Source organism: Ipomoea nil, unplaced genomic scaffold, assembly GCF_001879475.1.
Source record: "Ipomoea nil cultivar Tokyo-kokei standard unplaced genomic scaffold, Asagao_1.1 scaffold1043, whole genome shotgun sequence".
Lineage (NCBI taxonomy): Eukaryota > Viridiplantae > Streptophyta > Magnoliopsida > Solanales > Convolvulaceae > Ipomoea > Ipomoea nil.
The window spans coordinates 12,228,564-12,254,577 of NW_017617471.1; the positions used below are offsets into that span (position 1 = coordinate 12,228,564).

The following is a 26,014-nucleotide window of genomic DNA, read 5'->3' on the forward strand; positions in this document are numbered from 1 at the left end:
GGAGACTCTATCTTGGCTCAGAGAACGGGGTGTGTTAGCAGTGGATCTTCTTACGGATTGCTCATAATTGCGGAGTGCCTTACTTTCAGACTTTACAGTCGTCTTGTCCTACGTTGGGATCATTACAGACCAATGTAGGACATCTATGTCTTTATTTAATCATTGTTTGTTGAGTTTTATTCCTAGAACGATTAATTTACATGCTCATACATTAGCATCATTAGCATTTGATCAGGAACATTTTATGTACTAGGACACGGTCCCTCCTGACTCTATTACTATGTTCATTCAGTAATAAATCGCTATTATTTGCTTTCAAAAAAAAATAACGAAAATAAATGTTAGCTCTATTGTATTAACAATGAAATGACAAAAATTGAAATAAAAAATTAATTGTGACAAATAATAAAAGTTGCAGACATAATGAATGGACCACCTAAAATAATAGGATACACACATACATGTCCAGTTGAGTCACAATTAATTAATTTTTTTTATTTCAATTTTTGATAAAATAGAGCTAACATTTATTTTCATTATCCTATTATTCCAGTTGAGTCACAATTTTTTTTTTATTTCAATTTGTGATAAAATAGAGCTAACATTTATTTTCATTGACCTATTATTTTATGTGGTCCTTTAATTTCATTATGTCTCCAACTTTTACTATTTGTCGCAATTAATTTTTTCACACACACAAGGTTGCATTTTGCATAGTTATGGCAAAATTGACAAAAAAAAAAAAATTGACAATAAATATGGTTACATGGTAAGAAATTATAAATGTATAACATAGAGAACACGAAAGATAAACATTTAATGTCACTTATACTATTAATAAATTTTTAATTCCAGTTAAGGATTAATGTTAAATAAAGGTCAAAATGAAAAATGTAAAGGTCAAAATAAAAAATGTGAAGGGCAAAATTGAAAAGAGTGCAAATGATCAACACTATTAACACAAAGAACAAACACTTAATACAACTTATACTACCTACACAATTTTCATTCCAGTTAAGGATTAACATCATTGACTCTTATTAAATTTAGAGATACATACACACACACGCATGTAGGATCCACGGCGAATAGGCACCTAGGCGCAAACACAAAAGTGCACCTCAAAACATTACAAAGTTCATCATATGATATGTAAAAGTGCACTTAAGAGGCATGTGAACGAATGCACCACACATAACTAATAAACTAAAAAGTGCACCACACAAAACTAATAAACTAAAAAGTGCACTCATTCTTGAATTGCAATTTTACTTATCATAGGGTATAGTGGTATACACATGTTTTAGTGCACTTTTACATATCATAGAATAGACTTTGTAATTATGTGTGGTGGGCGCGTTTGCAACTGATTGAGCACACGTTAAAACCTGATCCATCTTATATATATATATATATATATATATATATATATATATATATATATATATATATATATATATATAGAGAGAGAGAGAGAGAGAGAGAGAGAGAGGGGTTGGTTCATGTAAGAATATGCTCACGTACAGGTAAAAAAGTGATGACGGATCGGATACGATCCATCTATTTGGGTAGATTAATGGTTAAGGATTGTTTAAAAAAATAAGGGGATAAAGTATAAATAAGCTACTGAACTAGTTGGGAAACATCAATTAAGCCATCAAACTCAAATAACCCTCAAATAAGTCATTGAACCCGGAAAAATAGCAAATAAGCCATTGAAACCGGAAAAAAAAAAAAATAATTAACATTTTTAATAGGTTAATTTCAGGTTTTTGCTGACTGGATTGCCAAATGTTTATTTTATTTACGTTTCTTCTTCTTATTATTAATATTAATGTTAATATTATCCACTTGGATAGTATTATATTTTAAAGTAATTATAATCAAAGTAGTTTTGTCTTGTCGAGATTTGATTTATTTATTTATTATTATTATTCATTGGATCTTCTGTATAAAAATAATAATAAATAAATTAGATAAGACAAAACTATTTTGATTATAATTACTTTAAAATATATTAGTATGTAGTGGGTTATAATAAAAAAAAAACGTAAATAAAATAAATATTTGGCAATTCAGTCAGCAAAAACCTGGAGTTAACCTGTTAAAATTATCGATTGCTATTTTTTTTCAAGATTCAATGGTTTATTTGGGGGTTATTTGAGTTTGATGGCTTAATTGATGTTTCCCAAATAGTTTATTGACTTATTTGTATTTTATCCTAAAAAATAAGAAAAAAAGTGTCAAGACCAATTTTATAAACATTACAAACTTCAAAGTTTGCAATAATTATAAAATTAATTATGTATTCTTTTACTAAAATCTTTAACTAATTAACCATTGATGAATAATAATGATGAACGACTGAGAACCATTTTCACTTTTTTATAGAAGGGAATTCTTCACATACACATATAGACACGCACACACAAATTAAGGACAATGCAAGTTACAAGCACACAAAATTTGCATGCGCATACTTATAGCACTATTTTTAATTAATTTGTAATAAGACAAAAACAATTTACAAGTGGCCTGGTCACTGGTCAATGAATATAAAAGTTGTAAAATTACATTATATATCTCTGCAAACTTGTGTCCAAATTGCGTATATTTTCTATTAGAAATGGAAGTTGTTAGTACGAATATTAATATAAATATATTAGTTTAGTACATGTTTTATTTTGTTGGCGTATGTTGGGTTATTAAATAATTAGTTCATTGCATCCCCGTTACCATTCTAAATAAATGGTCATAGGTTCAAACTTTGTAATGGGAACTTTAATTCTTCAAGCTAAAAATGTCTGAGAAAGTATAGAACAGATATTACTTTGTAAAGAATCATAAGTATTTTAAAATAATACTCCGTAATAATAATAAAATAATTAGCTCATTGTATTTTAGTCTGAGTATTATCAGTTTGTAAGTCATGGGAGCTATTTTTGTGGAGTTGAGATTAATTAAGTCCTTGTTGTGTTGGAAGAAGATGCTAAATTATCTCAACAAATGAGTGGATGAGAATAAGTTTTAAACCCACCCACTTCCTACAAAGCCTAAAATGGTGCTGCCTGAATACTATAAATTGGGAGCTTTGTAATGAAGGAATTTGAGATTTCAGGCTCAAAGATTCTGATATTTACTCACAAAGCACGTGAAAGAAATAAGGACAGACTAGAGTACTATCTTGAGAAGTTGTAATTTGTGTAATTGGTAGAATGAGCTCAAATTGTATCTGTTAATTTTTTTGGATAATTTTTTTACAAGGTTAGTGTTTAAATAGGTGGTAGACCTAGTTTTGTAATTCACTAAGGGGGTGTATTCAATCAATGACTTTTGTAGAGTTTTAAAGACTTTTAAAATGATAGATTTTAATAAACTTTGATTGACTTTCATAGAGTCGTTCCAAATTTTTTAAAACTTTATAAGACTCTATAAAAGTCTATATAAAAAAACATTCATAGACTTTTATTAACTTTTTATTTTAAAAAGTCTACAAAAGTCATTGAAATTCTAAATTGAATACATCCTTACAAACTTTCAATGATTTTGATTCTTATCATTTACAATTTTCTTATAAAATATTTATAATATATCATAAAATTCTTTTTATTATATAGTTCTTCACCCACATCAACATTCTCAACATTATTATTTGAGCAAATACCAATTTTGGTCCCATGAGTATGAGCAAAATGATAGTTTTGGTCCACATGTTTAATTCCTACAAATTTCCATCCACAACTATTGTTTTAGTACCAATTTTCATCCACACTTATTGTTTTAGTACCAATTTTCATCCATGACTATTATTTTAGTTTCAAAATTCATCACGACGGTCACACCTCCGTTTAAGACATGCTGAAATCTAAAATTTTAAGGGTATTTTCATCATTTTCAACTTAAAATCCATTTTGAACATGAATAAAATGATTTAAACTCCTAAGATCGATCCCAATTCGCAGTTTTCATTCTCATCCTACCTTAGTTTGAGGAAGAGAACTATGAATTGGGATTAAGTTTAGAGCTTAAATCCATTTATTCATACTCAAATTGGGATCTTAATTTGAAAAGGACAAAAATATCCTTAATAATTTCATATTTCGGCAAGTCTTAAACGAAGGGGTGATCGACGTGATTAATTTTGACATTAAAACAATAGTTGTGGATGAAAATTGGTACTGAAACAATAGTCGTGGATGATAATTGGTAAGAATTAAAGATGAGAAGGAAAAGTTTACAAAAAGTCTTAAAATTAAAAAGTCTACAAAAGTTCATAACTTTTTGAATACCACATGACTTTTAAAGACTCTTTAAAAGTATTAATCGAATACCGCACCACTTTTAAAGACTCTTTAAAAATCTTGATTGAATACCGCCTGATTTTTAAAGACTCTCTAAAAGTTTGAATTGAATACCTTCAAACTTTTAAAGTTCATAAAAGTCTTTAAAACTCTATGAAAGTCATGATTGAATATACCCTCCTAATTTATTGAAACTTCTAATTGTAAATACCGCGGGTTGATCTTGAATGAAAAAGTTTTGGACATGATCCTGCAGATTAGGGGGTGTTCTCCAAACTACGTTATCAAATTTGATCTAGCTATGTTTTATTCGGTGGTTTGTTTATTTCATTAACTGTATTCGGAATATCACCTAAAATAACTAATCTTACTTATACTTTGATTGAATTCAGTATATGTTCAATATATTTCTGCACTATATTATTTCAGAAGTACTAATGTAAAAATATAGAGGAAATGACTGTTATATGATAGTCATCCCTTGACTGGACAAAAATAGGCTGCTGACTATTTTTGGACGGTCAAGAGAAAACCGAATTTGGGAAACGTGGTTGGGCAAAAAACCGCATTTCCCAAACTCGGACATAGTTAATGGGACTACCAACATCAGATGCATTTGAGAAATGCGTCTGATGTACAAAATACTACAACAGCGTTTCCGAAATGCGGTTATAGTGTGTGTGTGTGTGTGTGTATATATATATATATATATATATATATATATATATATATATATATATATATATATATATATATATATATCATGGTTGCAAAAAACGTTAGGCGCCAAGGGGGCGCCTAACGCCTATGCGCCGATTTATTATTGTTTTTATTATTTTATTATTATTATTTTTTATTTTTTTAATTAAAAATAAAATTAAAAATTAAAATTTTTTAAAATTTAGCAATAAAATATAAGGTTTCCATAGTTATTTCTTACAAACTATTTACGTAAGTGGTTGTAAAAGTGTTCAAAAGATTGTTGAAACCATCTAAATACATAAAAAAAAAACTAAAATTAAGAGCAAAAGAAGCATTTTTTGGAGAAATTAGTGGACCTTTGGCAGTTTGCGATGGATAGATCTCGAAAAAATACACATTTTGAAAAAAAAATTGTCCAAAACGGACAACCGAGTCAAAAGTTATGCCTTCCCGAACTTTTTCCACTTGAAAACGCAAAAAAAAAAAAAAAAAAAAAAAAAAATCAATTCAGCGCCGGTTCAGCCGGCTAGGCGGTCTAGGCGGCCGCCTAGCCGACCGGTCGCGGAGGAGGCCGATTCCAAACCATTGTTTTAATCTTATCCGTTCATTAGATATTTAAATAGAGAAATACTTTTCTCTTAGGTATTAGGCTTTAATTAATCAAGGATATATAGATTGTATCATTTTGTAAATTAATAAGGATAAAAAAAATATTAAAAGTCAATAGCTTATTTTCTTTCTTCCCAAAAGGTTGAATCCCCAATTCAAGGGCTCCTACACCTTGACTGACAGAGCATCTGAGAGAATGTAAATCATGGTAATTCAGCTGAACACTAAGACTAGACATTTGTTTACTCCGGACAATGAGCTCCTTCATTTTGAGAGGTTGCTCCCACACTGTTGATGGTGAGACTGATGTAACCAACTAAACTGCCTATGCGGGCACCAATAGCTTACTGAGCTGCTCATGCGGCCACCAATAGCTTATTTGCTTATTTTTAAACGCTACCCAACTGAGCTACCCATGCGGGCACCAATAGCGACGCTACTAAATAAGCTGTTAGTGTTCTGGAATGGTCATATTTTTTTTTTTTTAATAATACGAGGGAGGTTTCGAACTCCTAACCTCTCTCTAAAAGATAAAAATGTATAACTACTCACGCTAACTAATCTGGTTATATTTTAACACTAACTATTCTGGTTATATTCTATCTATTTATCCACCTATTCCGGAACAAACTTAGGGCGTGTTATGATCGCACATGGGAATCGAAATTGGAATGAGTATCAAATACTTGGTAATGGTAATGTGTTTTAGTGAAAGTATTTTGCATGTTTGGTAGTAAGGTGGAATGGGAATGCATGATTATCAGATTATCAATAATGTTATTTGGTTATGTATGATTCAATAATGAGAATAAAGATTTTAAAAATACAAGAACACAAAATCAAGACAATTGATTCTAATATAAAGACATCCAAAACTCCAATATGAACAAAAAAAATAATAATTAAAAAGCACTAATCAAAAGGGATGATAAGAAATAAGGGAATGAAAGAATATGATAACCTTATTTTATTAAGGGGTATTTCAAATTCATACTAGTCTTCTAAAACGGTAAAACCTGTCAACTAAACAATACAAATCACTTTAATTCCCATTTATTCTTCCAAAAAGGTTGAACCTCAACTCTAAGGACCCCACACTCCGACCCGACAGAACTTTTGGGAGGATGTAAATCATGATAACTCAACTGAACATGAATCACAGAGGCTAGACCTTTGTTCATTGCGCATAAAAAAAATCCCTCATTTTGAGAAATAGTTCCCACACTGCCGCTGGTGAGACCTTTAATTCCCATTCATAATGTGCATACTCATGAACCAAGGGAAAAAGACTGTAATGTGACGAATAGGCCTACCAATTCCTCCAATATGACGCTTTTTTTTTTGGACAAATATAGGAAAAGTGCGCTTGACACTTGCGTTTTAGCAATGTCCCATAATTTTTATTTATTTTTTATTACGGCTCCAAAGACGCAAATGGTAATTGCGTCTTTGGTATTCTATACATCCATCGCATCTACGAAATGCGTTTTACGTATAGTATGAATATACGGCTTGACGCATGTACGAGATGCGTCATACACCAAACGCATCTCGTACATGCGTTTTAAACCCCGGTGGGTTGCCGGAGACTGACCACGTTAAGCCGTATGTGGGATTTGCGTTCCAAGTGAAACAAGCGTTTGAAACAATTCCACGGCCACGCGCTACCGTCTTCTTTCGTGATCTGCGGTCGCATGATGCCCCAATAGCTTGAAACCTCCAACTCACCACTCCCCTCCTTCTTCTCCTTCACATCGTCGCCCTGTTTCTTATCCTTGTCTTTCTCCACCGCTGCGGTCGTCGTCGAGCTCATCATTCTTCTGCTCTCCCAACGACAACAGAACGCTGTCATAGTCGTTGCCGGCTCATCCAGCGACCTCAGCGCCGTCGCCTTCACAACGACAGTCGACGACGCCGAAAGTGACGAGATGTACCGGCTAGCACTACCGCCGGAGATCAGCCGCCTCATCACAGCCCTAGCTAGCAACTGATTCATGCGTCAAGCCGTATATTCATACTATACGTAAAACGCATTTCGTAGATGCGATGGATGTATAGAATACCAAAGACGCAATTACCATTTGCGTCTTTGGAGCCGTAATTAAAAAAAAAAAAAAATTATGGGACATTGCTAAAACGCAAGTGCCAAGCGCACTTTTCCTATATTTGTCCAAAAAAAAAAAGCGTCATATTGGAAAAATTGGTAGGCCTATTCGTCACATTAGAGTCTTTTTCCCATGAACCAAACACACCTTCAAACAATTTTGAATGATAAGGATGCCTAGCTACTCCAACTTCTCGTGTTCTCTACCTACTGCCGTAGTGCATACTACTGCATATAGTCCATAGAAACTTGAATTACTCGACCACCACGTGTCATTGTGTCAATCTTAAACTACTAGCTAGGAAGAAAATCTTAAAATACTGGTCATGTTATTCGCACGTGGCAATTCAATATTGGAACTTCTCGTTGAATCCGTGAACCCACCTGTCACGCTTTACTACTACTCTTCTCCAGCTCTCCCGTACGTATATTATAATCGCATTCGCCTTCATAAACTCAGAGAAAGCCAAAAGCTTCATGTGCAAATGACAAATTTTCACTTTTATTTATTCTGTTAATCTTTGAAGTTTGGAGAAACGGAGTGGTCAAAGGATTGCTTTCAATGATTACTGGAATTGACTGAGTGAAGAAGAAGAAGTTTACAGCAGAGCAATGTTGACGGAAAATTTGATCGGAGAAAATTACGTGTCGTCGTCGGCGGCGCTTTCCTCGTCGCATTCACTCCGGTTGCACGCCGAGGCGGCGCGGATTTTCGATGAATTGCCAAAAGCGAGTATTATTTCTGTGTCCAGACCGGAGCCCAGAGACATCAGCTTCAGCCCCTTGCTATTGACGTACACCATTGAATTCCGATACAAACAGGCAAACATCCTAGCTATGTACTACTGGACTATTTTCTGCGCGTATTTATATTATATGCCTTTTATATCTATACGCGTGTACATGAGTAGCCACTTATTAATTGTTGAGTTTGTACACTTCTGTATTTTCATAAATGCATTCTGTGTGTTTGTAACTATGTCTTTTATGCAGCATGAGTACATATAATGATATATATTCGCACTCACGAGCATCGTTCTATATGTGGAATGTGGATCATAATATATGGTTGCGGGTGTGATTTTTTTTATTGGTTATAATTTAGGGAATAAATTGATGTTGTAGATGTATTTTCCTAAAATTCTTTGGTTCCTTGAGCTTGAGAATTGTAGGATTGAATAATTTTAGACAAGTTTTGAAGTTTAATACGGAGTATTAAATGAATTTCCATTTTCCAGTTGTCAAATGACAGTGCAAGCAATACTTGGAGTTGACAGTGGAGCATTAATTAACAATGCTTCTGAAGTTTTTTCTTGATAAAATTCAAACCTTTTGATCATACTGAGTTTAAGGTGTAACTCTGGATTGGCTGGCTGATGTTATGATATACTACTTACTGTTGTTTGATTGCTGAACCTAACTAGGAGTCTACCAGGTAAATAATAAAGGAAATAAATGATAAATACTTCTAGATTCAAATCTTTAGTCTTTTATGGAAATTACTGTATAATAATAATAGTAATGGAAGTTAAACATCGCATTCTGCAAAGCTCTGTAAGCCTGTATCATCTGCTACCTCATCTCTACTTTTTGATGTGTAAGGCTAAAATTATTTTTGGGTTAGTCCTCCGAATTAAAAATAGTACTGTAATTTTGTTACCAGGTTACATCTATATATGATGTCAAAAATGTTTTTTCCTTCTGTTTTTCATCCGGTCATTGACCATCTTCACATAGATCTCTCAAAAGCATGTTCATGGAGCTATAAAGATATCTAGAGAGTTCAGCAGTAGTGTGTTCGAACTTCCAAGTTACCTTTTCCTCCTGCAATTTGGAAATGGATGGTGTGCACTTTTGTCAATGCCTTTTGCTTCTTATCTTGATTTTGAGACGAAAGACGTTTTTGTACCTCCATGTATACCATGTTTGGATTCTATATTTGTATGCACCACATTTTTGATTTTGTGACTTTGTCTGCTTTTGCAGCTAACGCATGCAGTGACCATATTTCGAAATGCCTTCCCACAATTTTTTTTTAAAATTACTTTTGGGAGTTACTCCTTTCTTTCCATGCTTTAGAAAAATGACTAGTTGAGAAGTGTTTCTATAAATACTTATCCTGTGCCTTCAGAAAGAACATATACTTTTTTTTTTTTTTTTTTTTGGCTATTGTGGACTTCTTTAACCTTGTCAAGAAACATTGCATGCATTATGTTTTTTCCAGCAAGTGCTCCTACTCTTATATGGTAATGCGTATTTCCTCTTGTTTCAATTAACAGTTCAAGTGGATCTTATTGAAGAGGGCTTCTCAACTTATTTATTTACACTTTGCACTGAAGAAGCGCTCAGTAATTGAGGAATTCCATGAGAAACAAGAGCAGGTTTTCTGACTTCAGTTTTGACTTATTTCTTCTTATTAATGCATGGAGCTCTGAGGCTCGACTATTGTGCCTCGGATGAATATCTGATTAACTTTGTATTGCCTCATATGATCTCCAAATGGCAGGTTAAGGAATGGCTTCACCACATAGGAATACGAGAACAAATTACATCTCAGCAGTATGATGATGAACCTGATGATGGAGTTGTCCCCGCATGTAATGAACATGGTTGTGTTAAAAACAGGTGATGACAAAACTTCTACTTTTTACCCAGTAAATAGGTCGTAGCTAATAGTACCACGCAAAGCTTTCTTCTGTAGTAACAGTGACGTTTCTTGTACACAACTTAATCATGCAGGCATGTTCCATCTAGAGCTGCTTTGCCAATCATTCGCCCTTCATTGGGGAGGCAATGCGCCATCATGGAGAGAGCGAAAAGTGCAATGCAGGATTATCTGAATTGCTTTCTGGGGAACTTGGACATTGTAAACACTAGTGAGGTGGAATTTGATTCTCTTAACTTTTTAAGACATTACATGTTGCTTTTCTCATGAAAGGAATTGAAGTTGAAAATCATAATGAATTTTGATATAATATCAGAAAAGAGATGAGTATAGACATTATAAGAATTACAAGCTTTTATTTTTAGACTTGTGTGTTTCTGTATCTTATCTGCTTTTGCTTGGTATTTGACAGTATAAATGTTATTTCATCCCTAGAGTGATGCAAGCTTCTAGTTGTCTGATGGTAAAATATTTGGATTTCTCTGAAGTGGAATAATAGATGAGCTTGATATTGCTCTTTTTTTTTTTTTTTTTTTGTCACTCACTCAAAGAGTTCAATTTACAACTGAGCATTAAAACTACCTTGGGATTATAGAATTCAAATAGACGACCCTAAGTAGATTGAATTATGTCTTAGTTGAGACATGAGAATGTACAGTTTATGATTACAGTAATCATAGGCAAATTTTTAGTTGGCTGTTGGTCAATATTCATGATTTATGATAATGGTATTGGCACTTTGAAATTAAAGGTGCAAATTTTGAAGGTTATTTTGCAGACTATAGCCTGAAAATTAAAGTCTCAATTTTTTTTTTCTTTTTTCTTTTGGTATGGATTAAAAGTCTCTTTATGATGAAAGAAATCAAAAACTACAAATATTTTTTCTTTTTATTTAGATTTTGGTTTTAGAAAGTATGCTACAATAAGATGATTGACTAAATTTATACTTTAAGCTGTAAGATTGTTGTTAAGTTTAATAATTGGTTCCCCATTCTTCTTCTTACATACTGCAGTTAGAATTCCTGCTTGTGAAATAACATTATTCTATTTTCTTTCTTGTATTGTTTTCATCAATTGTCTTGGTTGATGATAGGTCATCAAGTTTTTGGAGGTCTCCAAGTTATCATTTTTACCTGAGTATGGCCCAAAGCTTAAAGAAAACTATGTAATGGTTAAGCATTTACCCAGAATTTCAGATGGTGACTCCAGATGTTCTATGTGTTATAGGTTTGGTTGTTGCAAGAACAATTGGCAAAAGGTAAATTCTTTTCACGAAGCCTTTCAAATGTTCTTTGCAGAATGCCCTTTAGGTGTAATGAAAATACTCTTATCAATATCCTAGTCTTTTCCATAAAGAGCTATTGTTTATGCCTATTGGGGTAATATGGGCAAATTATGTCGTGGACCAGGGTCCACCTTTCATGGTGGACCCTCATCCAAAACGACGTCGTTTTATATTAAGTGTCAACTAGTGCATCATATTTAATAATATCGTCTTAGGCATAGGCTTAGGCATAGCCCACGAGGCCACGTGTTACCGTGCCTGAGTTGGCACGACATGGTCTTGTATGTGGGGCCTATGATGTGGTTGGACCAAGCCAGCCCACATTACTTTTATCTCTTGTTATCTTTTTTTCTTTTAATATTATTATTATTATTATTATTATTATTATTATTATTATTATTTATTGATTTATTTATTTATTTATTTAAGCTTGTAGGGTAATAATGTAGTTATTTAAATTTCTTTTACATACAATGTAAAATTGATCCAAAACATTTTATAAAGAGTCTCACACTTATAGTATAAATTATGTGAATCTTTATGAATTGGTTAACTTTATTCGTTGCAACTTGTATTACTTTTAATTTCTAAAATTGTAACAATCAAATATATAAAGTATAAATTTTAACTTTATAAATATATAAATAAACAATTATACAAATATGTAATACAATTAAAATTTTTTAATTACAACTAAATTTTAAAAAGTATAAATTATAATTATAAACTTAATTTTTTTTAAAAAGTTACTCCGTATTAACTTAAATATTTTTATAGATTAAAGTGGGTCAATTTGGGCTAGCATTTTTAAAATGTGGGTTAGGTTGGCACAATTCACATTCACCTTCTAATGTGAGCTACCCAGCATGACCCCCATGTGGTCCTGTGCTGGACCGGCACAACATGGCCCACTTAACATCACTTTCATAAGAATGCTTATACCGTCGACTAGGGTTGACATAACAAGATGGATCCCTGATACAAGTTCATTTTAGTATGTTGCATGTTCATATTTGGTGTATTACAAGTTCATTTTGACTTGCAATACACTAAAAATAAACTTGTATCAAAATATAATGAACCTACTAAAATGCACTAGTACACTAATGATGAACCTACAGTATACCAAAGTCCACCTTGCACGATATAATTTGCCAAGTCATAAATGCTCCATTAGATACTATACAAAACACTTTAGCTCACAAACTCTACATGTGTACTACCAACACCTAAAAATAATGGAGTTTGGCTTGGCCGTGGTTTTCATGTTAGAATCACTCGTGCCCACTTACTATTTTCTGCATTTCATTGATGCATTGAATACATACAATCACTTATAAATTTATGTTGAGTGATTCATGCCGTGTCATCGGTGAATTAGCTCCATCATTGCCTTTTCCCATATCTGTCCTCAATTGCTAGAATCAACATTTGTGATTGCTAATGGTGTTACCAATTTTTAGATTATGCAGTAAACATATTGGGCCACTGACCATTTTATTGGTTTGAATTAAACAGTTAACAAATGTTAGTGGCAAAAGGGCATAGCTCTATTTTCCAGATTTCTAGTTTTAGGATTACTGCTCTTTTCCTAGTATCTTTAGAACACTACAAAAAGTATTATCAATAGAGGCTTGGGAATCATTTTGGTTTTCCAATATGTTGTAACATAGTGTTTACTTGAAGTCTCTTTTTTCTTGTTTCAATCATTTCTCTTGTTCATTACCATATTTTGAATTTTCATGTTAAATAAATAGTAGATTCTTGATATAAAAACTTACCCTGCTTATTGTTGTTTCTCTGATAGGAATGTATGTTTAAGCTTATGCTGTTAATTATCTATGGCCATTGTAGGTTTGGGCTGTTCTGAAGCCTGGTTTCTTAGCTTTACTAAGAAACCCTTTTGACACCGAACTGTTGGACATATTTGTTTTCGATGCCCTTCCTGCTGTTAATGGTAAGGACAAGGAGCAAGTAAATTTGGCAGAGGAAATAAGGGAACACAATCCTTTGCGTTATTCATTTAAGGTCAGCTGCTGGACTTGTTTTATCACTATTCATTGGTATTGAAGCTTTCTATGCTTTCTGACATTTTGGATTTGCCGAAAGGTTTCTTGTGGGAATCAAAGCATAAAATTCAGAACTGCGAGCTATGGTAAAGTAAAAGACTGGGTTTCTGCAATTAATGAGGCTGGTCTAAAGCCCAAAGAAGGTTGGTGTAATACTCACCGCTTTGGTTCTTTTGCTCCACAAAGAGGATTGACTGAGGATGGCAGTCATGTTCAGTGGTTTATAGATGGAAAGGCAGCGTTTGGAGCAATTGCTTCAGCAATAGAGAGTGCCAAATCTGAGGTTCAGCTCTTTAAGTTCTAGATTACCGTTTTTGTCTGTGGTGGTGTTTGAAGATGGAAGTAATTGCTAGTTGAATATGCAGATATATATTACTGGATGGTGGCTTTGCCCTGAACTGTATTTACGACGCCCATTTCATAATCACAGATCCTCTAGACTAGATGTTTTACTTGAAGCAAAAGCTAATCAAGGGGTTCAGGTGCAATACAAAATGATTTCTTATTGTTCATATTTTGAACTCACCAAAGTAGATAGTATGTTTATTTGTTTATTTTACTTCTCAGGAATCATTGGTCAAATTTCAGTAAAATTGAATTTTAATTTTATGCAGATATTCATTCTTCTGTACAAGGAGGTTGCTCTTGCATTAAAAATTAACAGTTTATACAGTAAAAAGAAGCTTCTTAGCATTCACAAGAATGTGAAAGTTTTACGCTATCCTAACCATTTATCTGCAGGAATCTATTACTGGTATGGCAATAGAATTATCTACTGTTACCTTTGTCATCAAACTGAGATATATATGCAAACTAGACTAGAAGTGCTCACTATATGCAGGTCACATCATGAAAAAATTGTTATTGTAGATCATCATATCTGCTTTATTGGTGGATTGGACTTATGCTTTGGCCGTTATGATACAGTTGAACATAAAATTGGTGATTACCCTCCTTTTTTATGGCCCGGAAAGGACTATTACAACCCAAGGTGAATTCAATCTTCATCTTACACCCAACTTATGATAGAGAAGTTACTGTAGGGTAGTTGTTGAACTAGTTAATTGGGATTTTAAAATCAATTAACTGAAAACCATTAAAATACTGAATGTAATAATCGATCTCTGGTGTTTGGAATTTTCATGTTTTCATGTGGAGTTTCTTATATGGAATATTCCTGTTTGGATTATACAGGGAATCTGAACCAAATTCATGGGAAGATGCAATGAGAGATGAACTGGACCGAGAAAAATATCCACGTATGCCTTGGCATGATGTCCACTGTGCACTTTGGGGACCCCCATGCCGAGATATTGCAAGGCATTTTGTTCAGCGCTGGAATCATGCTAAGGTTTCTTTCATTCCTTTGCTTTGCTTCTTCTAAAAGTTTCGATTTGCTAATATAACTTCATATTCGACAGAGAAGCAAAGCTGCAAATGAACAAGAAATACCACTACTTATGCCGAAACACCACATGGTTATCCCACATTACTTGGGAAGAAGCCAAGAAGTAGACATTGAAATTAAGAATGCTGAAGCGGATGCAAAAGACTTAAATGGACAGGACTTATTTGCTTCAGGGTCACCTCCTGAAGACATACCATTGCTTTTGCCCCAGGAAGCTAGTGGCATGGAAGCTTCCAATCTAAACAACACACTAGATGGTATGTACTCTATTCCCATGCCTCTTTTGATCAGTTGGCGAAAGCTTGTGAGATCTGTATTTCCATTTACCACTCTTATTAACACTTGAATCTTAGATCTGGAGATGAAAATTTTCAGATGTCTGTGGTCAATTGGATCCACAAGATCAAACAACTGACCTGCAAGATGGTTGGTGGGAAAAGGTCTCAGTTGATGAATTAGCAGAAGCTGGTCCTCGGACCCCTTGTTCCTGTCAGGTTGGGAATTTTTTATTTTTTATTTTTAAATTTAATAATTATTTCAGCTGGTAAGCTCTAAGCCTCCATCCTTTCATACTGCTTTCATGTTAACTAAAGGAAAATGACCTTCCAAAATACCTATATATTTAATGTCTAATGTGCCATAGGTTATCAGAAGTGTAAGCCAATGGTCGGCTGGAACAAGTTATACTGAAGACAGTATTCATACAGCTTATTGTTCTCTCATTGAGAATGCTGAGCACTTTGTCTACATTGAGGTAACAAAGTATGGCTTATGATCTAATTGTGATTTTCCTAGCAGAGAGCACTTGTAGATTTTCTATTCTGGATATCCAATGGAAACTTTAACTTTTGCTATTACTTTCTCTGGGAATGTCCCCATCCAGAACCAATTTTTTATATCTGGCCTCTCTGGGGATGAAATCATTCAGAATCGAGTGCTTGATGCTTTATACAAACGCATATTGCTGGCATACAAAGAAAAGAAATGTTTCAGGGTCATAATCGTCATCCCACTCTTACCGGGATACCAGGTTTTTTTTTTTTTTTTTTTTACAACATAATAATGTTTGTTTTGAGTTCTCTTCGTATTCATCTTTTAATCTATTTTTGCAAATTACAGGGGGGTCTGGATGACAGTGGAGCAGCATCTGTGAGAGCCATAATGCATTGGCAATACCGAACAATTTGCAGGGGACAAAACTCTATACTGCATAATCTTAATGCCTTGCTAGGTCAAAAAGCATCTGATTACATATCTTTCTGTGGTCTCAGAACTTATGGACAACTTTCCGATAGCTGTCCATTGGTCACAAGCCAGGTACTCTCTATGAAGCACTCTCACAAGAATATGTGCATGTTTAAGTAAGTCAAATCAATCTTATTTATTGTTAAGAGTCCCACATTGATAAAATAAGAGAGAACATATGGGTTTATAAGGCCATGAGTTAGACTAGCTAATTGGTTGGATTCAATCTTTTAGTGTGGTTTGGCCCATGTGCATTATAACCCAAAAATTGAGTTACCCTAGCTCAGCTTTCCTTTCAAATCTTATGTAGTTATGTTTAAATAAGTCAAACTTATGTTCACTGACCTTTAAAATTGCTATTTTGATTCTTTTGGTGTGGCTTACACTTTGAGTTTTCCTTTCTCATGATATTTGGTTTTCCTTGTGTCCCTATGTGCACTGATTTGCTTTTGTGGCCATGCTTGATTTCGTTGCACTCATAACATCTTTTGACTTTTGCCATACTAGCAATTTTTAGTTTGAACTTCTTAATGATCCTCTTACAGACAGTTTTCCTAATCCTTACAAGAGCAAGAGATATGAGGTCTAGATTATGTGCCTATACCAATCTCCCGAGAGGCAAGTTATTGGGGAAGTACCATTAACTAGTTTCAAATTCTTCTCAATTTCTGCTGCAGGTTTATGTCCATAGTAAACTCATGATAGTGGATGACCGCATAGCGTTGCTTGGATCATCTAATATTAATGATAGAAGCTTGCTAGGATCTAGAGACTCCGAGGTAATCTGCAATCTCTATGTTATCAGGTATTAATTTGTTTGTTGATGTTACAAGACGGCAAATTATTGTGTGGACCAATTGCAAGAATTCTGTCTGTTTTTTTGAGGACATGATAGAATTTTCATGTGACGAAAAGTTGATGACCTCAGATTGCTGTAGTCATTGAAGATAAAGATTTTATTGAGTCGTCGATGGATGGAAAGCCTTGGAAGGCTGGAAGGTTTGCATTTAGCCTTCGGGTGTCATTATGGGCAGAGCACTTGGGTCTGCGTACTGGAGAGGTTAGTGACGACGGTTCACTTGAGAGTTGAGACGTGCATCGTTTAAATCTTTCTTCTCAGCAATATGAAAATTCCTTCTTAACACTATGTAAGCAATTCACTTCCACAAGTACTGCATGTTAAGATCTGTCGTTTTCCAGATTTCTCAAATCAAGGATCCTATAGCTGACACTACATACAAAGATTTGTGGCTTGCAACTGCTAAGGTGAGGAAATTTCTATTTTGATTGAACTCTGCAATTCAGTATCTAATTGATTGGATTTAGTTTTTTAGTGTGGTTTAACCTATGTGTATTATAGCCCAGTTGAGTGACCTTGGCTAATGATATTAGAACTTGTTTGGTCCACAAAGTTCTAACCTCCAATCCAAATGCCTTACTCATTTCACAGTTGAATGCCACTATCTACCAAGACGTCTTCTCTTGCATCCCAAATGACCTTATATACTCAAGGTACTGGACTCCCAAAACCTTTTTTTGATCTCATTTCGATGATATTAATACAAACGAAACAAATCCACCAAATACAATACAGGTCTGCACTAAGACAATGTAAAGAAAGACTGAGGCACAACACTGTTGATTTAGGAGTTGCTCCCAAAAAACTTGTTCGAGTATATGCCGATGATAAAGAAGTCACCATAGTGAATCCAACAGAGAGGGTAAAGCTGATTAAAGGAAATCTTGTTCGTTTTCCTTTGGAGTTCATGCGTGAAGAAGACTTGAGACCAGTGTTTATTGATCCCGAATTTTATACTAACCCTCATGTCTTTCATTGAGCATATATTAAAATTTGAGTATGCATTTTAGGACTTCCACTTGTATCATGTATACACTGATTTAGGGCAGGCAGATTGGAGGTAACAATTCTACATTGACGGTGGGCAGATTTTCCCAGATCCGAGGCCAAATTCACTTTTAAGAATATGGCTACATACAACAAGTTTGTTAATTCAAAATGGAGAGAGAAGCATCATTCTGCGTACAATTTGACATTAGTATTCAAGAAGACGCATATTTTATTTATTTATTTATTTGTTGAACATAGAACGCAGAGACTCGTGTGCGTGTGCTGTACAACAGTTCTAATCTAAAGGTTTTTATCATCGTATATTTAAGAAAATATGTCACATAGATCATTAAACTTATGACTTTTGTGTAATTGAGCATTTGAGCATATGTTGGTGTATTTGTTTTTAAAGTTATCTTTGATCTTATCGGTTGTAACTGTTTGTGTAGAAATAACATTTTCTGCTATGAAATTAATCAAGATATATTTACGCAACCGAATGAGTGAAGATTTATTACATAATTGTTTAATATCGTATGTTGAAAAAAATATTTTTGATTCAATTTTAAATGAAGCAATTCTACAACAATTTCAAAATATGAGAGAGTATAGAGGAGTGTTATTCCAAATATATTTTGACAATTGAACCTTGTGTTTAAATATTTTTAAATCCACTCCTCACCCAAAAAATTATGGTTGCGTCCATATATATATATATATATATATATATATATATATATATATATATATATAAATATATAAAATTAAGTTCTCGTGCGGGTGCATATTTCTTGTACGCTTGTGCGGTGAGTAATGTGCGTGAATTTTGTACTTAAAGTACGTGGTAGTATACTTAATGTGAGTAGTTGTTGAAACTTAAGTGACATGAGTTTTGTGCTTAAAGTGCATGAGTTTTGTACTTAAGGTGTGTGAGTCTTGTGCTTAAGGCACGTGAGTCTTATGCTTAAGGTGCATGAGTTTGTGCTTAATGTGAGTAGTTGTTGAAACTTAAGATGCGTCTGTTTTTGTGCTTAAGGTGCGTGAAAGTTGTGCTTAAGATGCGTGAGTTTTGTGCTTAAGGTGTGTGAGTTTGTGTTCTGAAGATATTTTGTTTGTGTGCTTAATGTGCGTGTGTTGTGTACATTAAGTGCGTCAGTTTAATGCTTAATGTGAGTCCAACCACACGGGAAGCCCCCTCCCATACCTGATCCCTTCCCTATATATATATATATAATAATAATAATAATGTTTATATGTGGTCATGTTGTAAGGTGTGGTCGTGTGGCGAAATTTCAGAATATACTAACAATGTTAACAACATGCACCATATATATATATATATATATATATATATATATATATATATATATATATATATATATATATATATATATAACAAAACAACAAATTGAAATGCATTAAGTTACAATTTAAAAAACTTTTAGGCTTTGTTTGGTAAAATAGTTAATTTATAGATTAATTTTAGCTTATTTAACAATTATTAGTTATTTAACTTGGTTTAAAAATCAATATAAGTGTTTAGTTAATTAACTTTTTGTACTCCCGAAATGCTAAAATTTAAAAAACTACTAAAAGTAACTTTTTTAATTAATTTTTTAAGAAAATAAATTATACCAAACAGCTATCAGCTAATTTACCAAATATCTTTCGACAATCATCTATGTTATCAACTAATTATACTCTGTAACTAACCCAATCAGCTACTCCCTCCGTTCCTAATTGATTGTCTCATTTACTTTTTGCACAGATTTTAATACAACATAACAAATGTTACTAACTTTTCCAATTTTTCCCCTTAAAAGTAGGTGTTATTTGTAAAAAGTACAATTATACTTACCTCTAGAAATTTGAAAAGTCAAAAGGGTAATTTGAAAAATGTAGATTGATAGTTATGTTCAATTTTGGAAAGATGACATTATTTTGGGACAAACTAAAAAGAAGAGTAAGACAGATAAAATGAGACGGAGGGAGTAATAGCTAACATCTATCAACTAACAGTGATTTACCAAACATGACCTTAATATTTTTTCTTAGATTGATTGTTACCATTTTCTTCTTCCCCATTCTTTATCAAGCTTTGAATATATATCCAAAAACATAATAAAAAAAAAATCATAAAACATAATAAGTTTCAATCAAGGTTATATTGTTGATTTATGTCTATTTTTTTGTATGCTAATAAATGTATACATTTTACTTTAAATATTGTACACTTCAATATTATTAGACAAATTAGATAAAACTACTCTTACACCGTTACTTTTTTAATTATAACATAGATAACTCTATCGTTATAATCATTCATCTATCAAATCTTTTTTCTATTCTTTAATTATCATTTTATTAAAGTTATTATATAATTAATTTAATAGTTGATTATATTTTAATTAAATTTCTATAAATGGTAAATTATATATGTGTGTATAAAATACATATATTATTTGTGTATATAAATTTTGAATTATTTGTATTTATCAATATTTTAATATTAAACACGTAAAAAATACTAGTATATATATATATATATATATATATATATATATATATATATATATATATATATATAACAAAAAACAAATTGAAATGCATCAAGTTACAATTTAAAAAAACTTTTAATATTTTTTCTTAGATTGATTGTTACCATTTTCTTCCTCATTCTTTATCAAGCTTTGAATATTTGTTTTTGTTTCCAATTTGTACTATTTTCTGCAACGCATCATACATAAACTACATTGCCGCTGCGCGCCTCACTCCCGTAGTCCCGTCTCCCTAAATCCTTAGCCTAACTCAGTGTCTCAGTCGACTAAATCGCCGCAGCGCGCCTCGCCAGACCGGAGACCGGAGACCAGTCCCCCGGCTGCCTACTCCGCCGCCTCCAAGCCTCCGCGAACAGACGAAGGTACTCCTCCTCCTCCTCCTTCGAATGTCTTTGTTGAATTAGGAGTTTTCATGTCTGATTTCCAGTATTTCATAGCCATGACTTGATTTAATGCTCAAATGTGATAGTGGAAATTGGTTGATGTCTGACCTAGTTGTCCTCTGTCACTCCAAATCTCTATATTTTTTTAAAAGAAATATTCTAAGAACTCAATTACTCTAAAATAATAAAATTTCCACTGCTTGGTTTGATGAAATACAAACAACAAATTCTTTCTCATCATTTTCTCAGTTTGCATAAAGATTTCCAGTGCTTGGCAAGCACTTGGCCAAGCACTGGAAAGGGTGCTTGACACAGTCGAACACTGCCTTATTTATTTTTACTTTGTGATTTCAATTCCTCAATATTTGAACATTTGAAAATTATTGTTTTAATGATTCTTGTAGTAGTGTGTGTTGGACTTTGTGGATTGCTATTTTGTTATATGATGTTTAGATTTTGGGTTTGGACTATGAATATGTGTTGTTTGGTAGTGTGTTTCGAAAATTAGGAAATGTTGAGAATTGGGGGTTCTTAAACTGAACTGAACTAATTCCGAACCAAAATCGATGTTTTTTCAAAACGAAATGAAACTGGTCTGAACTATAATGTTAAACCGAATGGTATCATTTTTTAAAAACCAAACAAACTGAAACCGAATACCGAAATGCCCACCCCTATATTAAACAATTCCTAGCTTGGGATTCTTTAGGGTAGAATCTCTTTTCAGTACTCCTTTTTCTGTCGTTGTACTATGATGTTACAAAAAAAAAAAATATGTAATTTGTAAAACAACATAAAAATAAAAGTAGAAATACACAGTACAATTCTAAAAGGAAATTTTTAAAAAACTATTTTTGTTGAGTTAATTTCATATTTAGTTGTTGTACGTCTATTTGTCTATGATAACAGTCTTAAATTTATTGCTCAACTAATAATTTAGTAATATTTTGCTTTTAACTTTAATGAATTTAGTAATATTTTGCCTTTAATGATATTCTCAAGTTTTCAAATTTAATCTTACATTATCAATTTTGTCTCATCTACCCATCTTTATAAAATTTGAAGGCTAGAATGTAAATGATTATTTTTGAATTATTAATTTCTTCATTGACTCTATTAAAACTTTTTCAATTAGTGTACTTAACTAGTTTACTGAGAATTTGCAATCATATGGCCCACACAACTGTGTGGATCATACTATCAATAATGTACATTTAGTACACAAGTAATGTACTTTTTGTATATTAAAAATGTGCATTGTATTCAGGAAAAGTACATTATTTTGTATATAATGTACATTCAGTACACGAATAATGTACTTTTAGTATATTAAAAATGTACTTTTTGTTATGGTCCACATAATAATTTGCCGAGAATTTGGGTGCCAAGCATTATGTCTGAATATAGCTACTAGAGGCCTAGAGCAACACCCGTGATTGATAAATATAACTTTAACAATTCACAAAATAATAATTTATCTTTTAGCTTTTAAATTTTAAGGAGTTGAGTTCAAATTAGTGATAAAAAACTAAATTTATAACTCTTATCAAAATAAGGTTTAAAAAAAAAAAAAAAAACTCTTCACAAAATTAAATTTAAAATATGGTCAAATTATTAATTAAAAATTAAAATAAAAAATGCATTGAGAATTGAGTATGAAATTAACTCAATATTTATATTCCACTATTTTCTCAAAGATTCTAAATTCCCAGCCTGGCTTCTATTGCTGAACTCATTTCCAAAAGCCTTCCACTGAACTCTTCTCCCAGTGAAATTCCTGCTTACATACCAACAAATCTTCGAAGCTCTACTCTTCCTTTCTCTTTCCGGTCATGCGTACGTTGGCGGTGAGGTTAAGTACGGTAAGCCATCAGCTTCTTATTTTCTTTTTGACTAAAATCTGCCCTGATCTCTGTAACTTTAATTCTTGATCAAGTTTTCATTTTATTGTACTAATGCAGCATATTTTCAGAAGAAAGGCAGTGAATTTTCAACCCCAGAAGAATTTTTCTGCATCTAGCTACGGAAGAGGTGATACCCTTATTTTTCTCTTTTATTAATTTCAATTATTTGAAAAATTGATGCACAATTGTGATCGGCTCCGACCTAGTGTGGCGTTATTGTGGACATTGGATAGGATGCTGATGATCTATTGAGATTTTTATCTGACTAAGAGCCCAAGGTTGGAAATTGGGTGTATTTGAAATCCTATGAGCTGGGAGTGTATTTTCAAATGAGAGTAAATAATGAATGTTGTGTTTTTTACAACTAATCTATTTGGAGCTTAGATTTTATCTGCCTAGTTGATTTTTTTCCCTTTAATTCAAAATTAAGGTAGTTTTTTGATGCAAATTATAATGTTTTTTTTGTGGGTGTGGGGGGGGTGGGGGGGGGGGGGGGGGAGATAAGAATAGGTTTTTGCTTCATTATCCACCCTGTGTTCTTTGCATCCATTTTTATCACACATTTTTCTTTTTGTAGATGAAAGATCCATAGAAGAAGAGGCTGAAAGGAAAATAGGGTGGCTGTTGAAACTGTTTTTTGCTGGGACTGCAACAGTTGTAGCTTATCAGTTTTTCCCATACATGGGTGTGTGTTTGCAATTTCTAAACTCAACAATTCCTAGAATTTATAGTTATTTTATTTTTCTGATTGGTGTTGATAATAATACAATTTGACCTTTTTAGGAGACAATCTGTTGCAGCAGTCTGTGACACTTTTACAAGTTAAGGATCCCTTGTTCAAAAGAATGGGAGCGTCCAGGTTGGCTCGTTTTGCCATTGATGGTATGTTTGGGCTAGAATACCCTGAGGTTAATATTAGTGCGTAATGATTTGCTTTGTGTTTGATACATGAGTAATATGTGTATTTTGAAACTTTTTCGTTGACCAAAATAGGTGATATGGAAATTGCATGGTGCTTGGGCCTATACCCTATATTCTTTACAATATGGATTCTTGTTTTGTTCTACTTAAATAACTTTAATCAACATTTGGTTTTTACAGAGGCAAAGTTTGTAAACACTTTTTACCCCTGTAAAGAAATAATTTTCAAAGTTAAACATTTGTTGGTTACTACTTAATTATCTCCAAAAAATTGGGTAATCACTAACTTGTGGATAGAATCATGCTCCAAGAGCCGTTGAAATTATGTGTCTAGAATATTCCAAGTAATTAGAGAATCTTGGTTACGATATTGTCAAAAGGAATGAGTTTTGCATTTGCTAAGGTAAAATGACTAGGTTACTGTATATGAACAAGAGATCAAAGTTAGGCTGTTTTCATAGGAGAACCTTATTATAGTAATATTTCTGTTGTGGATCTCAATCACCATGTCATTAGGCTTTTCGTATGCTGTTGAACCTACAACCTATGGACTTCTGAATTATAATTTTTGAAGAATTGTATGGAGTTTGACTTCTCCTATTGGCTATTACCATTGGTAGGCATGCCAAAGCTAGAAAATTAGCAAGCATATATATATTCGTGTTGCAATACCTATGATGTTAAGATGTAGTTTATTCATTTAGGTAATTAATAATAAAAACTGGAAATGTATGTGCAGACCATGGCTTTGTTTATGTTCATTTTTGGGTCATTAACTGAAGTGAACTTGATGATGCTCTAGTTTATCTCTTATTTCTAGTATTTTCTTTGGCTTTCCAGATGAAAGACGGATGAAAATTATTGAAATGGGTGGAGCTCAAGAACTTGTGAAGATGTTGGAGGCTGCTAAAGATGACCGCACAAGGAAGGAAGCTTTAAAGGCTCTGTTTGCTATCTCAAAATCAGGCAAGACTCTCAAACTTACGTGCATTTTTCTTTACAATGATTTATTTAAGCATTTTTTGTTCAGGGATTATTGAAATCTTGCAAAAGAATCTTTTGCTTTTGCTGGGTAGGGCCGGTAAAGGGGCCATGTCTAGTACCCGGTGGCTGGAGGGATTGTTGGGCAGAGGCCGGTAAAGCCCCTAAGGGCCAAGTCCAGCACCCAGTCTGTCTCGAACAATGTGATGACAGTCTATAAGCCCCTAAGGGCCAAGTCCAGCACCCAGTCTGTCTCGAACAATGTGATGACGGTCTATAATTAAGGGAAATAAGTTGCGCCTTTGCTACTAGCTATAGCTTTTGGCGTGAGTGGTAAGCGCTTGATCCTAACAGTATCTCATCCTAAAACTTCCCGCCTTGGGCTTTTCTGCAGATGAAGCTGCTGCGGTCTTGCAAGTCGGTGGAGCAATATCAGCTATCAAGTCCATCCCCGCTGGTTCCCTCGAGGATGCTGAAGTTGAGAAGTACAAGTCAAATTTGTTGAGTAGATTCCAAGATCTGAGATATGATAATGTTAGCTCTGATCCTTAGATGTAATTTATCTTGTTTCTATTGCTTCCTTTTAGCCTTTAACTGAAAGAGTAGAATGTTAGATATATGTTGACTTTTCAGATGTTGGTTAGCAGCCAGCAAAGTCAGTTTGTCAAAGGCTCCAATAGCTTTGTAATTTTAATTATGATGTCATAAGTACAATACATAATTTTATTTCATTCAGATATATTAGAAAATAGAAAAGAAAAGGAATAGCTTTGCTTAGCTACCAGTAGTAAGGTGTAGAGTTTGAATTATATTAAAGAACAAAAAAAAAGAAGGTATGAATTTAACCTTATTGTTAGCACTAGTGTAGAAGCATTTGGAAGAGGTAAGGTCATTTGAAGTACATTTTGTGATTTACTTCTCTTAGTTCTCTACTAGTTCAGGTAAAAAATGAGATGAAATGCGAAGTAGTTTGTAGGTAAAAAAAAAAAAAAAAAAGAGGTGAAATCCCAGTCATTGATCTAGTTTAAAT

General features: G+C 33.2%; 2 protein-coding genes across 7 annotated transcripts; both read left to right on the forward strand.

Moving 5' to 3' along the window:
• Positions 1–8,129: 8,129 nt before the first annotated feature.
• Positions 8,130–18,558, forward strand: LOC109182151 (phospholipase D zeta 1-like). 4 transcript variants are annotated; one of them, XM_019332232.1, is made up of 21 exons: positions 8,134–8,538; positions 9,996–10,097; positions 10,223–10,341; positions 10,456–10,597; positions 11,475–11,639; positions 13,521–13,694; positions 13,776–14,018; positions 14,101–14,217; positions 14,350–14,489; positions 14,577–14,726; positions 14,930–15,086; positions 15,157–15,400; positions 15,519–15,637; positions 15,787–15,897; positions 16,027–16,173; positions 16,263–16,460; positions 17,066–17,167; positions 17,317–17,448; positions 17,589–17,654; positions 17,839–17,900; positions 17,983–18,558. In XM_019332232.1, the coding sequence occupies exons 1-21, from the start codon at positions 8,329–8,331 to the stop codon at positions 18,224–18,226; spliced, it is 3,144 nt and encodes a 1,047-aa protein (XP_019187777.1). In that variant the 5' UTR covers positions 8,134–8,328; the 3' UTR covers positions 18,227–18,558. The 4 variants fall into 4 exon arrangements, with proteins under 4 accessions (XP_019187780.1, XP_019187779.1, XP_019187778.1 ...); XM_019332234.1 differs by lacking the exons at positions 17,589–17,654; positions 17,839–17,900; positions 17,983–18,558 and having other exon boundaries at positions 8,131–8,538; positions 17,066–17,193; positions 17,317–17,426; XM_019332233.1 differs by lacking the exons at positions 17,317–17,448; positions 17,589–17,654; positions 17,839–17,900; positions 17,983–18,558 and adding an exon at positions 17,284–17,311 and having other exon boundaries at positions 8,131–8,538; positions 17,066–17,193.
• A 2,440-nt stretch (positions 18,559–20,998) lies between these two features.
• LOC109182153 lies at positions 20,999–25,719 on the forward strand. 3 transcript variants are annotated; one of them, XM_019332236.1, is made up of 7 exons: positions 20,999–21,157; positions 22,876–23,040; positions 23,140–23,209; positions 23,660–23,767; positions 23,866–23,964; positions 24,844–24,969; positions 25,379–25,719. In XM_019332236.1, the coding sequence occupies exons 2-7, from the start codon at positions 23,011–23,013 to the stop codon at positions 25,534–25,536; spliced, it is 591 nt and encodes a 196-aa protein (XP_019187781.1). In that variant the 5' UTR covers positions 20,999–21,157; positions 22,876–23,010; the 3' UTR covers positions 25,537–25,719. The 3 variants fall into 3 exon arrangements, with proteins under 3 accessions (XP_019187781.1, XP_019187782.1, XP_019187783.1); XM_019332237.1 differs by having other exon boundaries at positions 22,891–23,040; XM_019332238.1 differs by having other exon boundaries at positions 22,948–23,040.
• The last annotated feature ends 295 nt before the right edge of the window (positions 25,720–26,014 follow it).

Bases quoted from the DNA above. Each gene is read 5' to 3' on its own strand.
- LOC109182151 (XM_019332232.1), top strand. From the start codon at position 8,329: ATGTTGACGGAAAATTTGATCGGAGAAAATTACGTGTCGTCGTCGGCG. The intron at 14,218-14,349 runs GTGCAATACAAA...AATTTTATGCAG, and splicing joins AAGCTAATCAAGGGGTTCAG to ATATTCATTCTTCTGTACAA. The intron at 16,174-16,262 runs GTTTTTTTTTTT...TGCAAATTACAG, and splicing joins CACTCTTACCGGGATACCAG to GGGGGTCTGGATGACAGTGG.
- LOC109182153 (XM_019332236.1), top strand. From the start codon at position 23,011: ATGCGTACGTTGGCGGTGAGGTTAAGTACG. The intron at 23,768-23,865 runs GTGTGTGTTTGC...TGACCTTTTTAG, and splicing joins TCAGTTTTTCCCATACATGG to GAGACAATCTGTTGCAGCAG. The intron at 24,970-25,378 runs GCAAGACTCTCA...GCTTTTCTGCAG, and splicing joins GTTTGCTATCTCAAAATCAG to ATGAAGCTGCTGCGGTCTTG.